The 16,345-nt window shown below is 40.8% G+C and overlaps 1 protein-coding gene across 1 annotated transcript; it reads left to right on the top strand.

Moving 5' to 3' along the window:
• Window positions 1-417: 417 nt before the first annotated feature.
• Window positions 418-15,254, top strand: LOC137102147 (NLR family CARD domain-containing protein 3-like). The gene is made up of 8 exons (XM_067481347.1): window positions 418-503; window positions 809-887; window positions 1,077-1,290; window positions 1,534-3,331; window positions 3,432-3,605; window positions 4,238-4,411; window positions 4,553-4,599; window positions 12,969-15,254. Exons 1-8 carry the CDS (start codon window positions 418-420, stop codon window positions 13,493-13,495), a joined length of 3,099 nt encoding a protein of 1,032 aa, XP_067337448.1. The 3' UTR covers window positions 13,496-15,254.
• The last annotated feature ends 1,091 nt before the right edge of the window (window positions 15,255-16,345 follow it).

Consider the following 16,345-nt stretch of genomic DNA (forward strand, 5'->3'; position numbering starts at 1 on the left):
AAATCAGTGAAGTCGTCCTTTAAAGTTTCTATTTTCTCTCCAGAGTTCAGCAACAGAGCTCAGAGGTTCACAGTGATCAGCCTGATCTAGTCTGACCAGCTGCTCATCTCCATTTCTATCACCTTCACAGTTGTTGATGGCAACACGACTTTAGTCATAACCCTGACAGGACAATGTCCATGTGAGCTTTAGTGAACTGAAGACTTAGACTTCATCCAGTGTCTTGTTTGTGTCACATAACATCTGCAGTTTATTAACGTTAATTCCAAATTCTGTTATCACAGTTCAGACGTTTACAGCACAAACACTTTGTATTGAGTCAGCAACAAACCAAAAACAGGAAAACTGCAAATGAGGTTCAGTCAAAAATCATCTCTTTTTTACCTTTAAAATACTTTGTCACTTGTTTATATCAGGATGATACACAGCTCGGTCTCCATGAAGACTGACAGGTTTAAGATTCATTCTATTGACTTGAAAGATGAACAAGCTTCTGATGGAAGGTAAGAATTTCAAACTGAATCCTGACATTCAGAAGTTCATGCAACTGACCTATAAAGCAAACAAGACCTTTTTGTCCTTCAACTACCACCTTCAGGCTTAAAAGACAAGAAACATCTTTTAATATGTGCAGGATATACAGGTTTACACCCTGTCCACATTCAGCCACTGTACTGCAACTTTTACTCAGTGTTTCCCATTTGTCCTGAAGTGACGCTGTCCACCAGGTGTCCACATGAACACTTACTTTTTACTCACTTTGTTTATGAGTCATTACATTTCCTTAAAGTTTCTATTTTGTCCCCAGAGTTGAGCAGCAGAGCTCAGAGGTTCACAGTGATCAGTTTGCCCAGCAGCATCAACCAGACCTGGACTCCATATTTATGGTCTGTACATGTCCAATCACACTTTGACTATGAACTACATAAAACCCAGACTGAATGTTCAACAGCCATTCAGGTCCTAACAGAGTCCATGCTGCTGTGTTCAGACCAGCAGGTCTTCAGACTGACAGATGAATCACATGTTGTCTTCTACCAGTTTAAATGAAATGTTCACTTCTCATTCTGTTCCAGCTGCTGGAAGACAACATTGTCACTTTTGTGAAGACCCAGCTGAAGGAGATCCAGAGGGTCCTGAGACCAGATTACCCAGAATGCTCAGAGAGTCAGAGGGAGGATGAGGAGGATGAAGAGCAGAGGAGGAGCAGCAGAGAGTCATTTGTGAAGATCACAGTGAACTTCCTGAGGAGAATGAAGCAGGAGGAGCTGGCTGACTGTCTGCAGAGCAGTAAGAGGATTTGAACAGATTTAACATGATGGAAAGAGGAAATGGAAACAGCAGGAGAGAGGTTTCCATTTCCAAACTCTGCTGTAAATATGCTGCACATCTGTATCAGATCAGAGGCTGTTTGTCCTCCACTGATGATAAAACTGATGGAGGAAGAAAAACTCTACAGACACTTAAAAGTTTAGATTCTCTGATTTTCTGAAGGATCCACTCACTGATTTCATTTCTTCTTTGTTCATTCAGGAATTGATGCTGCAGTGTGTGGATGTAAACTCAAGTCTAACCTGAAGAAGAAGTTCCAGTGTGTGTTTGAGGGCATCGCTAAAGCAGGAAACCCAACCCTTCTGAATCAGATCTACACAGAGCTCTACATCACAGAGGGAGGGACTGGAGAGGTCAATGATGAACATGAGGTCAGACAGATTGAAACAGCATCCAGGAAACCAGACAGACCAGAAACAACCATCAGACAAGAAGACATCTTTAAAGCCTCACCTGGAAGAGATGAACCAATCAGAAGAGTGATGACAAAGGGAGTGGCTGGCATTGGGAAAACAGTCTTAACACAGAAGTTCACTCTGGACTGGGCTGAAGACAAAGTCAACCAGGACATACAGTTCACATTTCCATTGACTTTCAGAGAGCTGAATGTGCTGAAAGAGAAAAAGTTCAGCTTGGTGGAACTTGTTCATCTCTTCTTTCCTGAAACCAAAGAAGCAGGAATCTGCAGGTTTGAACAGTTCCAGGTTGTGTTCATCTTTGATGGTCTGGATGAGTGTCGACTTCCTCTGGACTTCCACAACAACGAGATCCTGACTGATGTTACAGAGTCCACCTCAGTGGATGTGCTGCTGACAAACCTCATCAGGGGGAACCTGCTTCCCTCTGCTCTGCTCTGGATAACCACACGACCTGCAGCAGCCAATCAGATCCCTCCTGAGTGTGTTGACATGGTGACAGAGGTCAGAGGGTTCACTGACCCACAGAAGGAGGAGTACTTCAGGAAGAGATTCAGAGATGAGGAGCAGGCCAGCAGAATCATCTCCCACATCAAGACATCACGAAGCCTCCACATCATGTGCCACATCCCAGTCTTCTGCTGGATCACTGCTACAGTTCTGGAGGATGTTTTGAAAACCAGAGAGGGAGGAGAGCTGCCCAAGACCCTGACTGAGATGTACATCCACTTCCTGGTGGTTCAGTCCAAACTGAAGAACATCAAGTATGATGGAGGAGCTGAGATAGATCCACACTGGAGTCCAGAGAGCAGGAAGATGATTGAGTCTCTTGGAAAACTGGCTTTTGAGCAGCTGCAGAAAGGAAACCTGATCTTCTATGAATCAGACCTGACAGAGTGTGGCATCGATATCAGAGCAGCCTCAGTGTACTCAGGAGTGTTCACACAGATCTTTATAGAGGAGAGAGGACTGTACCAGGACAAGGTGTTCTGCTTCGTCCATCTGAGTGTTCAGGAGTTTCTAGCTGCTCTTCATGTCCATCTGACAATCATCAACTCTGGAGTCAATCTGCTGTCAGAACATGAATCAACATCTGTGTCGCCTGAAGTGTTTAGACCTGATGTAAAACTTCTCTACCAGAGTGCTGTGGACAAGGCCTTACAGAGTCCAAATGGACACCTGGACTTGTTCCTCCGCTTCCTCCTTGGTCTTTCACTGCAGACCAATCAGAATCTCCTACGAGGCCTGCTGACCCAGACAGGAAGTGGATTACAGACCAATCAGGACACAGTCCAGTACATCAAGGAGAAGATCAGTGAGAATCTGTCTGCAGAGAAAAGCATCAACCTGTTCCACTGTCTGAATGAACTGAACGATGGTTTTCTAGTGGAGGAGATCCAACAGTCCCTGAGATCAGGACGTCTCTCCACAGATAAACTGTCTCCTGATCAGTGGTCAGCTCTGGTCTTCATCTTACTGTCATCAGAAAAAGATCTGGACGTGTTTGACCTGAAGAAATACTCTGCTTCAGAGGAGGCTCTTCTGAGGCTGCTGCCAGTGATCAAAGCCTCCAACAAAGCTCTGTATGTGCACAGACTATTTCAGATTAAGTGGATTGTTGTTGACATGACAGAAAACTAATGTTTGTAACTGGTTTCTTTGGTTTTACTGGATTATTTTTAGACTGAGTGACTGTAACCTCTCAGAGAGAAGCTGTGAAGCTCTGTCTTCAGTTCTCAGCTCCCAGTCCTCTAGTTTGAGAGAACTGGACCTGAGTAACAATGACCTGCAGGATTCAGGAGTGAAGCTGCTGTGTGCTGGACTGAAGCAACATCACTGCAGACTGGAAACTCTCAGGTCAGGATTCATATTTTTGTAAACAGTCATTTGACAAGCTATCGTGATGAAGAGGTTTGCTGACTCAGCAGATTGTCAGCTGGGTAATGTTTTTGTTCTAACCACAGAAACTTGACTTGTTTATAAAGTAAATTTGCTCAGCTATATTCAGTTGGACTCCAACATGTTTGGTCTGAAGAGAAAAATCCCCACAACCAATAAAATATCAATAATTGAAGTGGACACAGATTAACTAATGGAGAGCGTTTACTTCGGACTAACTACAAGGCTCCAATGTCATTGTATTATTGTCAGAAATGAAAGGAACAAATGATGGACATTAGTTACTATAACACACATGAGATTCTGCAGATCTTAAGCAGGAAAATATGTTTTTACTTGTGTAGCAAACTCCTCTGACCTCTCCAGTATCCTTGCAAAGGCAAAGAGCAGGTCCACAACCTGACTTGGTTCCATGACCCACCTTAATTCTAGTTTCTACAGTTGGCTGTTTAGTTGGTAAAAAAGGTGGAGCATGAATTTGAATGATGACATTTTATAGCCTAGATTTAGTTTATGGTTATGTCTCCAGCAAATGAATAAAGTCAATATCTTCTATGTATGTATGTGTGTGTGTCTGTGTGTGTGTTTAGTCTGTCAGGTTGTCTGATCACAGAGGAAGGCTGTGCTTCTCTGGCCTCAGCTCTGAGCTCCAACCCCTCCCATCTGAGAGCGCTGGACCTGAGCTACAACCATTCAGGAGACTCAGGAGTGAAGCTGCTGTCTGCTGGACTTAAGGATCCACACTGGAGACTGGACACTCTCAGGTATGGACAGATGGACAGACAACAGCAGCTCTCACACTGTTTCTCTGTGTCTCTGACTAACTGAGGAACTCTGGTTCATGTTTAATGGTGGAGATGAGTGAAGGTGGATGAAGCTGATTCTGACTTTGTCTCTTCCTCCAGGGTGGATCATGGTGGACCACAGAGACTGAAACCTGGTGTGAGGAAGTGTGAGTGTGCTTTAAGTTTGATTCCTGAAAACACAGCTGCACATGTTCCACTAGATTTGAAGCTTTTCTTGACTGAAGAACAAAGATGACTTTCTCCAGAAGTTCATTCAGGATTTAACTTCTGTTTTTCCTCAATGTGGCTGGAAATATGTTAGAATTAAATCAATCAATCTCAAGTCTTACTCTTAGCCTTTCACACCCAAACTGGAAAACTCAAAAACCACTATTATTTGTTATCCTGTACCGTCCTCCAGTCCCTTATTCAGAGTTTTTAGACCTTGTCCTTACGTGTGGAATTGAAACAGATAATTTAACAATATTTCCTCACAGCTCTCTTCTGTCTGACCATATTCTAATAACATCTGAATTTACAATAACAGACTATATAGCAGTTAGGGAAAAATTCCACTATAGCAGATGCTTAAGTGAAAAACCTGTCAACAAATTTAAAGAAATTATTTTTTCATCATTTGCTTTACCATATGTTAATACAATGAAAGTAGTCTCCTTAATGTTACTCCTGCACAAATAGATTATCTTGTTGACAATTCTGCAGCCTCACTACGTACAATACTCGATAGTGTTGCCCCTCTGAAAAAGAAGGCAGTAAACCAGCAGAGGTGATCTCCATGGTATAGTTCACAAACACGCAACTTAAAAAAGGCAACACGAAAGTTAGAAAGGAAGTGACGTTCCAGAAATTTAGAAGAATCTCATTTAGCCTGGAAAAATAGTTTAAAAATGTACAAAAAAGCTCTCAGTGATGCCAGAACAGCATATTATTCATCATTAATAGAAGAAAACAAGAACAACCACTGGTTTCTGTTCAATAATATAATAAAAATTCATTTTATTTATAAAGCACTTTACATTTGCTAACAAATCTCAAAGTGCTACACAAGTGCAGCTGCTGAGAAAGCTCGGTCCCCCATTGTATGGAGTTTGGGTCTGGTGGGGTAGAGGCGATAGGTGTTGGTGGAACGGAGGTGTCTAGTTGTAGATTGCAGTGTGAGGAGTTCCTTTAGATACTATGGGGCATTTCCATGGATGCACTGGTGGGTGAGTAGACAGACTTTATAATCAATGCGAAGGTGGATGTGGAGCCAGTGAAGTGTCCAGAGGACAGGAGTGATGTGTTGGTGTTTCCGCACTCTCATAAAGATCCTGGCGGCGCTGTTTTAAACATATTGGAGCTTTTGAAGGCTCCTGCCGGAGACTCCAATGAGAAGTGCATTGCAGTAGTCCAGCCTGGAGGAGACAAAAGCGTGGACCAGCCTTTCAGCATCAGAGAGGGACAGAGAGGGGCGGAGTTTGGCTATGTTTCTCAGATGAAAAAATGCAATTTTGCAGAGGTGTTGGACATGTGTTTCGAATGACAGGTGGGGGTCGTAGAATTGGAGAGGGTAATGGTGTGACCAGAAGAGGAGATACAATTTATGGTTGAGGAATGAAGCTGATGAGTGGTGCCAACTAGAAGGGCTTCGGTTTTCATGCTGTTTAGCTGAAGGAGGTTCTCTGTCATCCACGCCTTAATGTCCTCCAGGCAACAGGTAAGAGTTGACGGAGGGGTCAGTGGGGTTGGGCTCAGTCTCACGTAGAGCTGAGTATCATCAGCATAGCAGTGGAAGGAGACTCCAAGCTTGCCAATGACGTGGTTTCTGTTCAGCACTGTAGCCAGGCTGACTAAGAGCCATAGTTCTGTTGAGCCTACTATTCCCTTAACTTTGAGCAGCAATGACTTTATGACCTTCTTTATGAATAAAATTGTAGCCATTAGAGAACGAATTCACCAGATCCTCCCCCCAAAAATTACAGATAGATCTTCATGGACAGCAGTGCTAGAGTCATCGATAAGGCCCCAATCCCTGTTAGACTGCTTTTTACCCATAGATCTCTGTGAGCTAACTTCAATTATTACCTCATCTAAACCAACAACCTGTCTGCTAGACCCTATTCCAACTAAGCTGTTCAAGGAAACTTTACCCTTAATAGATACATTCATATTAGCCTGTTTCTAAAGATAGATTTATGATATCTATGTACCACAGGCCTATAAGGTAGCTGTAATTAAACCACTACTTAAAAAACCCTGTCTTGACCCAGGTGTTTTAGCCAATTACAGACCAATATCTAATCTCCCCTTTATTTCTAATATAATTGAAAAAGTAGTCGGAAAACAATTATGTGATCACCTTCATAGGAATAATTTGTATGAAGACTTTCAGTCAGGATTTAGAGTTCATCATAGTACAGAAACAGCACTGGTAAAAAGTCACCAACCATCTTCTCATGGCCTCAGATAATGGACTCATCTCTATACTTGTTCTGTTAGATCTTAGTGCTGCATTTGATAATATTGATCTCAACATTTTATTAAAGAGACTGGAACATGAAATTGGGATTAAAGGAACTGAACTAGGTTGGTTTAAATCTTATGTATCTGATAGAATTCAATTTGTTCATGTTAATGATGAATCCTCCATGCACACAAAGGTTAGCTATGGAGTTCCACAAGGCTCTGTGTTAGGACCAATACTTTTTACTTTATATATGTCTCCTTTAGGCAACATTATCAGAAAACACTCCATAAATTTCCACTGTTATGCTGATGATACCCAGCTATATTTAGTGGGAGAGCTGTAAGCACAGCTCTCACACTATTGAGATCCTTTTCTTTATTATTAGTGTGATTGCTGAAAGCAATCACACTATTGTTGTTTCCAGTATTTAATTTTATTATTATTATTATTAGTGTGATTGCTGAAAGCAATCACACTATTGTTGTTTCCAGTATTTAATTTTATTATTATTATTATTATTATTATTATTATTCCGTATTCTTCCGCCCGTTTTTCGGCGTGCTGTAAGTCCTGAATGCTAAAAGCTGCAAACATGGTTCCAACTGTAATATGTTAAGCATGGTTGGGAGAGGTGTGCTCACTACCCTATGTGCTGTCAGCTAATGTACTGTAATTATTATGAATATTAATATGATATTTTTTTTGAATGGAAAGTCTATGGGAGTGATGTTTAAACTGCAATATCTCAAAAACTACACATGGTAGCATGATGCAGCTTTGTGGGATGCTGTCCCATGATGAAGTGCTTCACATGTTACAGCGTGGGCTCTATAGCGCCACCGTGTGGTCAGATATCAGCCTGTATATGTTAGTTGTTTTGACATGCTACTAGTCCTACACGCTTACAGCTAGAAACATGGTTCCAACTGTAATATGTTAAGTACAGTTAGGAGAGTAGATGTATTACTCTGTGGGCTGACAGCTGATGTACAATAATTGTTATGAATATTTGTATGATTTTTATTTTGCATTGCCGTCTATGAGAGCAATCTTCACACGGCTATATCTCGGAAACTATGCGTGATATTGTTATGAAACTTTGACCCATGATGCCCCATGATGAAATGCTTCACATGTTACAGTGTGGGCTCTCTAGCGCCACCGTGTGGTCAGTTATTTAACTCGTTTTTTAACTCCTAAATTTTTTTTTTTTTTTTCTAATTTCACTTCTATGTTGTACAGGGCCTTTAGTACTACCACGTGCGCCACCTAACGGCCGTTGGCGGTACTGCAACTCACTAGTTGTTCAATATTTTAAAAAACTACACATGCTACAGTGTTGCCTGTCGCTTCTACAACGTTCAGAGCTGCAGATTCGGCGATGGCTGCAGCGGCTGCGGCGGCTGGCTTTCAGCAATCACACGCATTTTCTGCAGGAAATGCCCATTCTAGTTAGTGGGAGAGCTGTAAGCACAGCTCTCACACTTATGAGATCCTTTTCTTTATTATTATTATTATTTCGCCGTTTTTCGGTCACTATCTCCTCCTAGACGGTTTGTCGTAGAAACTTCGTTCCACTTCCTAAACGTAGGTCTCTTTTAGGAGATCTATGCTATTACTTTTCTTATTAATAACTTTTATACTTTTTATTATATTTCACTTTTTATCAACTTTTTTTCCCATTGAAAATGAATGGAAGCCACTTAAAACTTCCCTTCAACTTGCCACTTTTCATCTGCCTCTTGTGTCATCATACTTTGGAGTAGAAACTTCATTTAAACTTTATACGGGTCTAGATCCTTTCAACTTTTTCTGGGTGGATCAGCTTCTTTGTATCTTTTATACTTTTTGAATAATCGCAGTTTTAGTTTTAGGCAACTTTTGGAGCTTTTTCAACTTTTCCATTAGTGTGTATTGCGGAATGTTGGAGCAGCTAGAGTGGGTGACATCACACGCACTCTAACTTTTCAGCTTCCACTTTTAGCAACTTTTTTCCTTCTTTTCCTTCTTTCCTTCAATCAACTTTAATCTTACATAAACAAACTATACATCAGAATGTAGGTATTTTTGTCTTCTTTCAGTAAATATAACTCTCATAGTGACAGGACTGACGGTTCTTTCTCCAAGAGTCCAGAAGCGGAGAGAGTGCCGTCTGAAACTCCCATTGGAGCCCATTATAACAGAGGTTCTTAAATTCTCCTCAAATCACAAACGGGGGGCTGTTTTCAAATTGCCACCACGCCTTCATTTTATGGAGTATATTCAAATAAAGTACATCAGTGTGTTCATTGAAGCCTTTTGTCACTCACAGTTTTTGAATTGTTTCGATAGGACTAATACTTTTTCATATTTTGAGCATTTTGCGAGGCATAGTCTCAGTACTTTTCCAGCCTGCCTTTGCATTTGGCTCACATGACTCAGCAGGCAGGCAGCAGTCATTGTCATGGTAACGGACACAGCTGCATGACGTCATGTAATCAGCCTCAGAGCTGTGTCCACACACTTTACCTGAGTTTTTCTCCCTCAACATACACAGTGGAGACACACACAGACACACACCCTCACAGACAGGAAATACCCTTTCAAAATAAAAGCCTTTCATAATATTTTATCCACTTTTTAGCATTTAAATGCTAAAATGACTTTGTGGTGAAGTTTCCCTACACACACCCTCACAGACAGGAAACACTTTCAAAATAAAAGCCTTTTATCATTCTTATTTTAATTATTTAGCATTTAAATGCTAAAATAACTTTGTTTTGAAGTCTCCCTACAGTGGACACACAAACTACCACACAGACACAGACAGGAAACACACTTTCAAATTAAAAGCTCTTTTCAACTTTTTAACAGTTTTTCAGCATTAAAATGGTTCCTTCATTTCTAAGTAGTTACTTCTAGCTTTTTTCTTTACACTTTAATAGCAACTTTTTTACTTTGCTTCTTTTTTTGTTTCTTTTAACTTTGGGAATATTTACCTTTTCCTTTGTTTCTTACTACTTCTTTCCACTTTTGTTAATCAAGTTGTTGCTTTTTCACTTCTTACTTTTTTCTTTACACTTTCAATAGGAACTTTTTACTTTGCTTCTTTTTCTGTTTCTTTACACTTTAAATATCAACTTTTTACTTATTTACTTCCTCCATTGTTACTTTCTACTTTTTTTCTTTTCTGAATTCAACTTTTCCTGGGATTTTGGATTTTTTCTTTTTCTTGTCATCTTCTTCTTTCTCTTTTTGTTTGTATTTATCTCTCTTCAGCGTTTGCGGCTTTGAACGTACAAACGCCTCTGCTCTCAGCAGCTTCTGAGCGGTCGGCCTCTACCGGGCGACTTAACAGCTCTCCCACGTAATTTCCTTGGAAATTGCCTTTTCTAGTTATTTATGAAACCAGATGAAAATAATCAGTTAATAAAGCTTCAAGCCTACAAGACATAAAGGCCTGGATGTATGAGCCAACCAAGGGGGTTAGTTTAGTTACTTGTTTTATGTAATGTTTGCTGTGTGTGTGTAATGTAATTGTTTATGTAACGTGTGTTTGTGACGTGTCTATGTACTGATGATGTCTTTAGTGACATCATACGGCTTTGATAGTTTGCCTTTGATGATTGCCTTTGTAAATTAGCTTTAAGTTTGTGGACCAGTGGTCAAGGAAACTATACAGTGCTAAGGGTTTGTTAAGGAGAGATGCAGTTTTAGCTCAGCTACTGAAGGGTGTAAACGTGACACAGTAACTGAAGCAGAGGAACTCTGACTACAAGAAAGGTGTGGACCGCAACAAGGTAAAAGAAAAGGGTTCTGTGTGTAGCTGTAGAGGCACGGTTTCTTACCGAGTTCTGCAAGTCCTGTGAGTTCTGTGAGTTCAGACATACTTTGGGAAACTTGTTTGATGAAACAGCTAGTGAGCGTGCTTGTGAGATCACTGTGCTTAAAGTTGTATATACAATTGATCTGTCATTGGCTAAGTTGAGAAGCAAGTACAATAAATGTTCAATGTTTGTCTAACAACGATCTCTGGAGTGAAGTATGTGCTGAAGAGTCAGGAGCGTTAGATTCGAGTAAGATCACCTCTACACTGGATGTCCCACAGTATTTTTACTTTTAAACTCAGACAAAACTGAAATCATAGTATTTGGGCCCAAAAATCTCAGAGATATGATGTCCAACCATATTGTTACACTAGATGGCATAAGTCTGGCCTCCAGTACTACTGCAAGGAACCTTGGAGTTATTTTTGATCAGGATCTGTCCTTTAACTCACATATAAAACAAATCTCTAGAACAGCCTTCTTCCACCTACGGAACATTGCCAAAATTAGGAGCATCCTGTCTCAAAGTGATGCCGAAAAACTGGTCCATGCATTTGTTACCTCTAGGTTGGACTACTGTAATTCCCTACTTTCAGGATGCCCCAGTAACTCCATAAAGAGCCTGCAATTAATCCAAAATGCTGCAGCAAGAGTGCTGACTGGAACTAGCAAGAGAGATCATATTTCACCTTCACTAGCTTCTCTCCATTGGCTTCCCATTAAGTTTAGAATAGAATTTAACACCCTGCTTCCTACATATAAAGCTCTGAATGGTCAGGCTCCATCATATATAGAAGACCTCATAGCACCATATCATCCCAGTAGACCACTTCGCTCTCAGAATGCAGGCCTACTTGTGGTTCCCAGAATTTCCAAAAGTAGAATAGGAGGTAGAGCCTTTAGCTATCAAGCTCCTCTCTTGTGGAACCAGCTCCCAGTTCAGATTCAGGAAGCAGACACCCTCTCTACTTTTAAGTCTAGATTTAAAAACTTCCTCTTTAATAAAGCTTATACTTAGTTATAGTTATGCTGCCATAGGCTTAGACTGCTGGGGGACCCACCCCCCAATGCACTGAGCTCCTTTCCTCCTCTTGACCATCTCTCCTCTCCTCTCACCCCACAATTGTCACCACTGTATGTCATTAACTCTGTGTGTTCTCTCCCGTAGTTGTCTTTGTCCTCCTCTGTCCCCCTTCTCTCTGTCCCTTTCTGCAGGTGTCCCCCGGCTTTGAAGCTGTGTGTCTTCCAGCGTGCAGCTACTGGTCCTACCAACCTGCCCGATGTTCTGTTGTTGCTTTTTGTTGCTCTGTTTTTTCCTCTCTCCCCTTTCCACTCACCCCAACCGGTCGAGGCAGATGGCCGTCCACCCTGAGCCTGGTTCTGCTGGAGGTTTCTTCTGTTAAAGGGAGTTTTTCCTCTCCACTGTTGCCTATGGCTTGCTCCAGGGGGAATTGTTGGGTTCTCTTTATACATCTTTATTATCTTGACTTTATTTTGTAAAGTGCCCTGAGATGACTTTGTTGTGAATTGGCGCTATATAAATAAAGTTGAATTGAATTTAAATTGTTGCCCTTGAACAGTACAATGATTACGACATGACAAGTTTTGTTCAACAGTTTCTGGTTTAACACTGTTTTTGTAATAAGTGATAGGTCACCGTTATCATCATCTTCTTCCTTTGCATTCGAAGCATTTCTGCTGTTCTCTGGTTGGTATCTGTTTTTAACTGAGGACCAGAGCTCAAAGACTGACCTTCTTCAAGATCAAATGCTGTCCTCTGCTGTCCCTAAAGCTTTTACTTTCTTTTTACCTCAAGTTAGCAGTTCATCCATTCCTGAGAATTGTCAGTATTTTTTTTTTACTGATGTGTTTTAGCACCAAATTGTTGCTGATTAATTGTTCTTTCGTCTTCATCCATCAGAAGCAAAACTAAATAATTAAGATCCAAATGCTTCTGTGCAAGTTTAACTCTGTCTGCAAAAGTCCTTCCAGCATTTTGCTAGAGGTCTTTTTTTTTTTTTTTTGTGCTCAGCAAAGCAAATGTTTGCAATGCCAATTTTATTGAGTCAAACATTTATTATTTTTACTATTATAATTGTTCTAACTGGATTGTTGAATTTCACTTGAAATGGAGTCAAACATTCTTCACAGTTGAAGATGAAATGGAAGTTGCAATGATTTACTTTCAGTCATTGTCAGTAAAGTTGCTGATAAATCAACAGATGATAAACTACAGCTGTTTGTGTCTTGTTCTCTCCATCAGATGCCTGTGAACTGGAACTGGACCCAAACACAGTAAACAGAAACCTACAACTGTCTGACAACAACAGGAAGGTGACACATGTGGAAGAGGATCAGTCATATCCTGATCATCCAGACAGATTTTATTACTGGTCTCAGCTGCTGTGTAGAAATGTTCTGACTGGTCGCTGTTACTGGGAGGTCGAGTGGAGAGAAACAGTTTTTATATCAGTGAGTTACAGAGGAATCAGAAGGAAAGGAAACAGTGAAGACTGTGCGTTTGGATGGAACAATCAGTCCTGGAGTCTGATCTGCTTTGATCATGGTTACTGTGTCTGGCACAATAACAGACAAACATCCATCTCCTCGTCCTCTGTCTCTCACAGAGTAGCAGTGTATGTGGACTGTCCTGCTGGCTCTCTGTCCTTCTACAGTGTCTCCTCTGATAAACTGATCCACCTCCACACCTTCAACACCACATTCACTGAACCTCTGTATCCTGGGTTCAGGATCTGTCCTGGTTCCTCGTTGTCTCTGTGCAGTGTGTAGTTGTGAGAGTGTCTCCTGTGGACAGAAACTGCTGACTGAAGATCAGCTGCTGAAATCAAAGTTCCCTCTGTTCACCATCACACACACTCTGCACCATTGATACTTGGACTTAAGAGAAACATTTGGATGGTTCTTTCATTACTGCCAATCATTTAGGTTGGTGTCAGGTTTGTGTTGATGATGAAGAAAATGTGTTCACTCTTGCACCAAGTCATCCACACTGTCCACCCTGAGTGTTTGTATTTTCCTAATTAGAACATGACAAATGTCATTGTTTTAAGGCCTTAGAATATTTGGATCTATCACATTTCCACAGAACTTCAGCACTAACAGCAAAGAAAGAGAAAAAGAATGGGCAGGATGCACAGACTGTGATCCTGCCTCCGGTAGAAGTAGGAGAATAATGACCACTCTGATGTGGACGCTCGACTTGTGTGGTTAGTGTGGAGCAGAGTTGTGTTGTTGCTCCTAACTCCATGAATATATGATGTGGGACATCACAGCCTTTGACCTGCTTCTAACAGGAAAGAAGCATTTGGTCAGAAAGCAGCTGCCAAGGGTTCAAAGATGAAACATGGAGATGAGTTGACTTGAGAGAAAATCTACAACACAACAATTTACAGCAGTGTCTTCATCTAAAAGCTGTTTCCACTTTCAGCAATTGCTGTGTCCAGATGGTTCAGAAGAGCAAAACCTAAGCCATAAAAAACAACAGATATTTGTCCTATATTGGATTAAACTGCCCTGAGAGTTTTAGGCTCCACCACATTGGACACAGGAACATTCAGATCTCTGGATTTACTAAAAGTTCATAAGTTGCTGGCACCAGGACAAGTTGATGTGCTTGAGGTGGTTTTTGTAAGTTGAACCTCAAAACCTCCTTAAATGTTCAGTCATCTGCAGTGGACACATGGATCAAGTCATTAATTTACATTTAGTCATTTAACAGAAGCCATGAGCTGTAAACCTCTTGATGATATTACACACAGTGGGCACAGGAACATTCAGATCTCTGGAGATGGACTTTTGTTTCTCCACCTCTCTTTTCTCCATGCTCAGTGTGACACACAACACAAAGGTTGAGTCAACTTTCCTCCATTTTAACTGGTTGCACCTGTGATTACTGTATTGCCCACAGGTGTGTCTACATACTAATTACAGGAGCATCACATGCTTGAAAAGCAATTATTTCATTTCACAAGGTGCCAATAATTTTGTTCAGTCCATTTTTGAATTCTGTGGAACTAAAACATTTTTATCAAGTTTGACTTTTCTTCTCAGTTTTTTTGTGTTGGTCCAGTGCAAATAAACACAATAAGCACCTGAATAACAGAACATTTGCAATTGGAACAATTTAAAGACAGAATTGCAAAGGGTGCTGATATTTCTGGCCATGAGTGTTTATATGTCATATATAAATATTTTTAGGTTTATGTACAGTTGCATGCTTTCAGTTTGTCTTCCTTTTATAAGACATATGGGATTAGTTCATCACCTTTCGGATGACACTGGTGGACGGTTGAAGGACTGAGATCGTAGCGGCTCCACACTGCTGTGGGGGTGTCCATGTTATCAGTAGGAAACTCACAGTGCAGCAGGACATACTGGTCCCCCTCATTCACCTCCACAGCTGAGGCATGCTGGGAAACTGCGAGGACACACAGAGAGTAAGAGAGAGTTTATCTCAGCATCATGTTTCATGTCTTATTAAATGTCCATCCTCAGGTGAGCAAGAAATAAAGTGTAATTTGTGGTTCAATGTTCTGTTTTATTGTGAAATTGTTTCTGAAACCCTCAGACCCTGAGACACACAGAGGGGGATTCAGCATAAAAGCACATGGTGCTTTGTTTTAACCACTGTTATTCTGCTGTTATGTTAATTACATTTACATTTTTCAGATTTTTATGAAATACACTGGTTGGACAGATTAAAGTTCAAATCCTGTTCAACTTTCTCCACTATCATTCATGTGGTTTTGTTTACTTTGCTCCACTGACAGGATTCCACCTTTAAACAGCAGAACTCCTTATAATTTTAGCTGCCTTACTTAAGCTTCACACTGAGGTGTTACACTTTTAAACTTTCCACAATTTCCAGCTCTGTTCAGGTAAAAACTGCTGCCATGTGCATGAGAGGATGTGGTGCAAATCCAGAAAGTTCCTTTGCTCTTGCTGAATATCAGAGTTTGCTTGTGTCTTTTTCTCACCGTCAACAAGGCAAAAACTGAATAGTACCAGGACAAACTTAACACCACTGACACCAGGAAGCCAGATGTAGACGTCCTGCTAACATCATCAAGCAACACTTTACTCTTCTCTCGACATCTCCATCCTCCTCCTCTCTGACTGCTCACATGCCAAAGACTTGTTGCTTTTGAACCAGATGGGCATAGTCAGTATTGTCTCTAGTAAAGTGTAACCACACTTTTGAAGGTTCAGTTCTCTGTGTGTCTGTGCTGCTCAGACAGACCTCTCTGGACTTGAAATAGCAAAAACAGATAAATGTCTTAACACGTGCAAGTTAACTGTTAGTCTGCAATAATGAGTAATGAGAAATTGATTTTCTTAATTTCTTCAGTACTGATATCAGAACTGATCATGTTGAAGCTTATTGATCCTGGTTTTTAATTATTTACATTTTCATTTAGTCATTTAGCAGAAGCTTTTATCCAAAGCAACTTACAAGTGAGGTACAAGGCAGCAAGAATCTAAGTCAAGCAGATCAAAGCAAAGTCCAATCAGAAAAGTGTTAAGATTTCACGAGATGCAAGTGCGAGAAAGAGCAGAAAGGAAGTGTTTTTTTAGCTGCAGGTCTCCTTTAATCCTGGGCTACAGGACCCATTTCTAGAT

The sequence above is a fragment of the Channa argus genome, chromosome 1 (assembly GCF_033026475.1).
Source record: "Channa argus isolate prfri chromosome 1, Channa argus male v1.0, whole genome shotgun sequence".
Taxonomy (NCBI): Eukaryota; Metazoa; Chordata; class Actinopteri; order Anabantiformes; family Channidae; genus Channa; species Channa argus.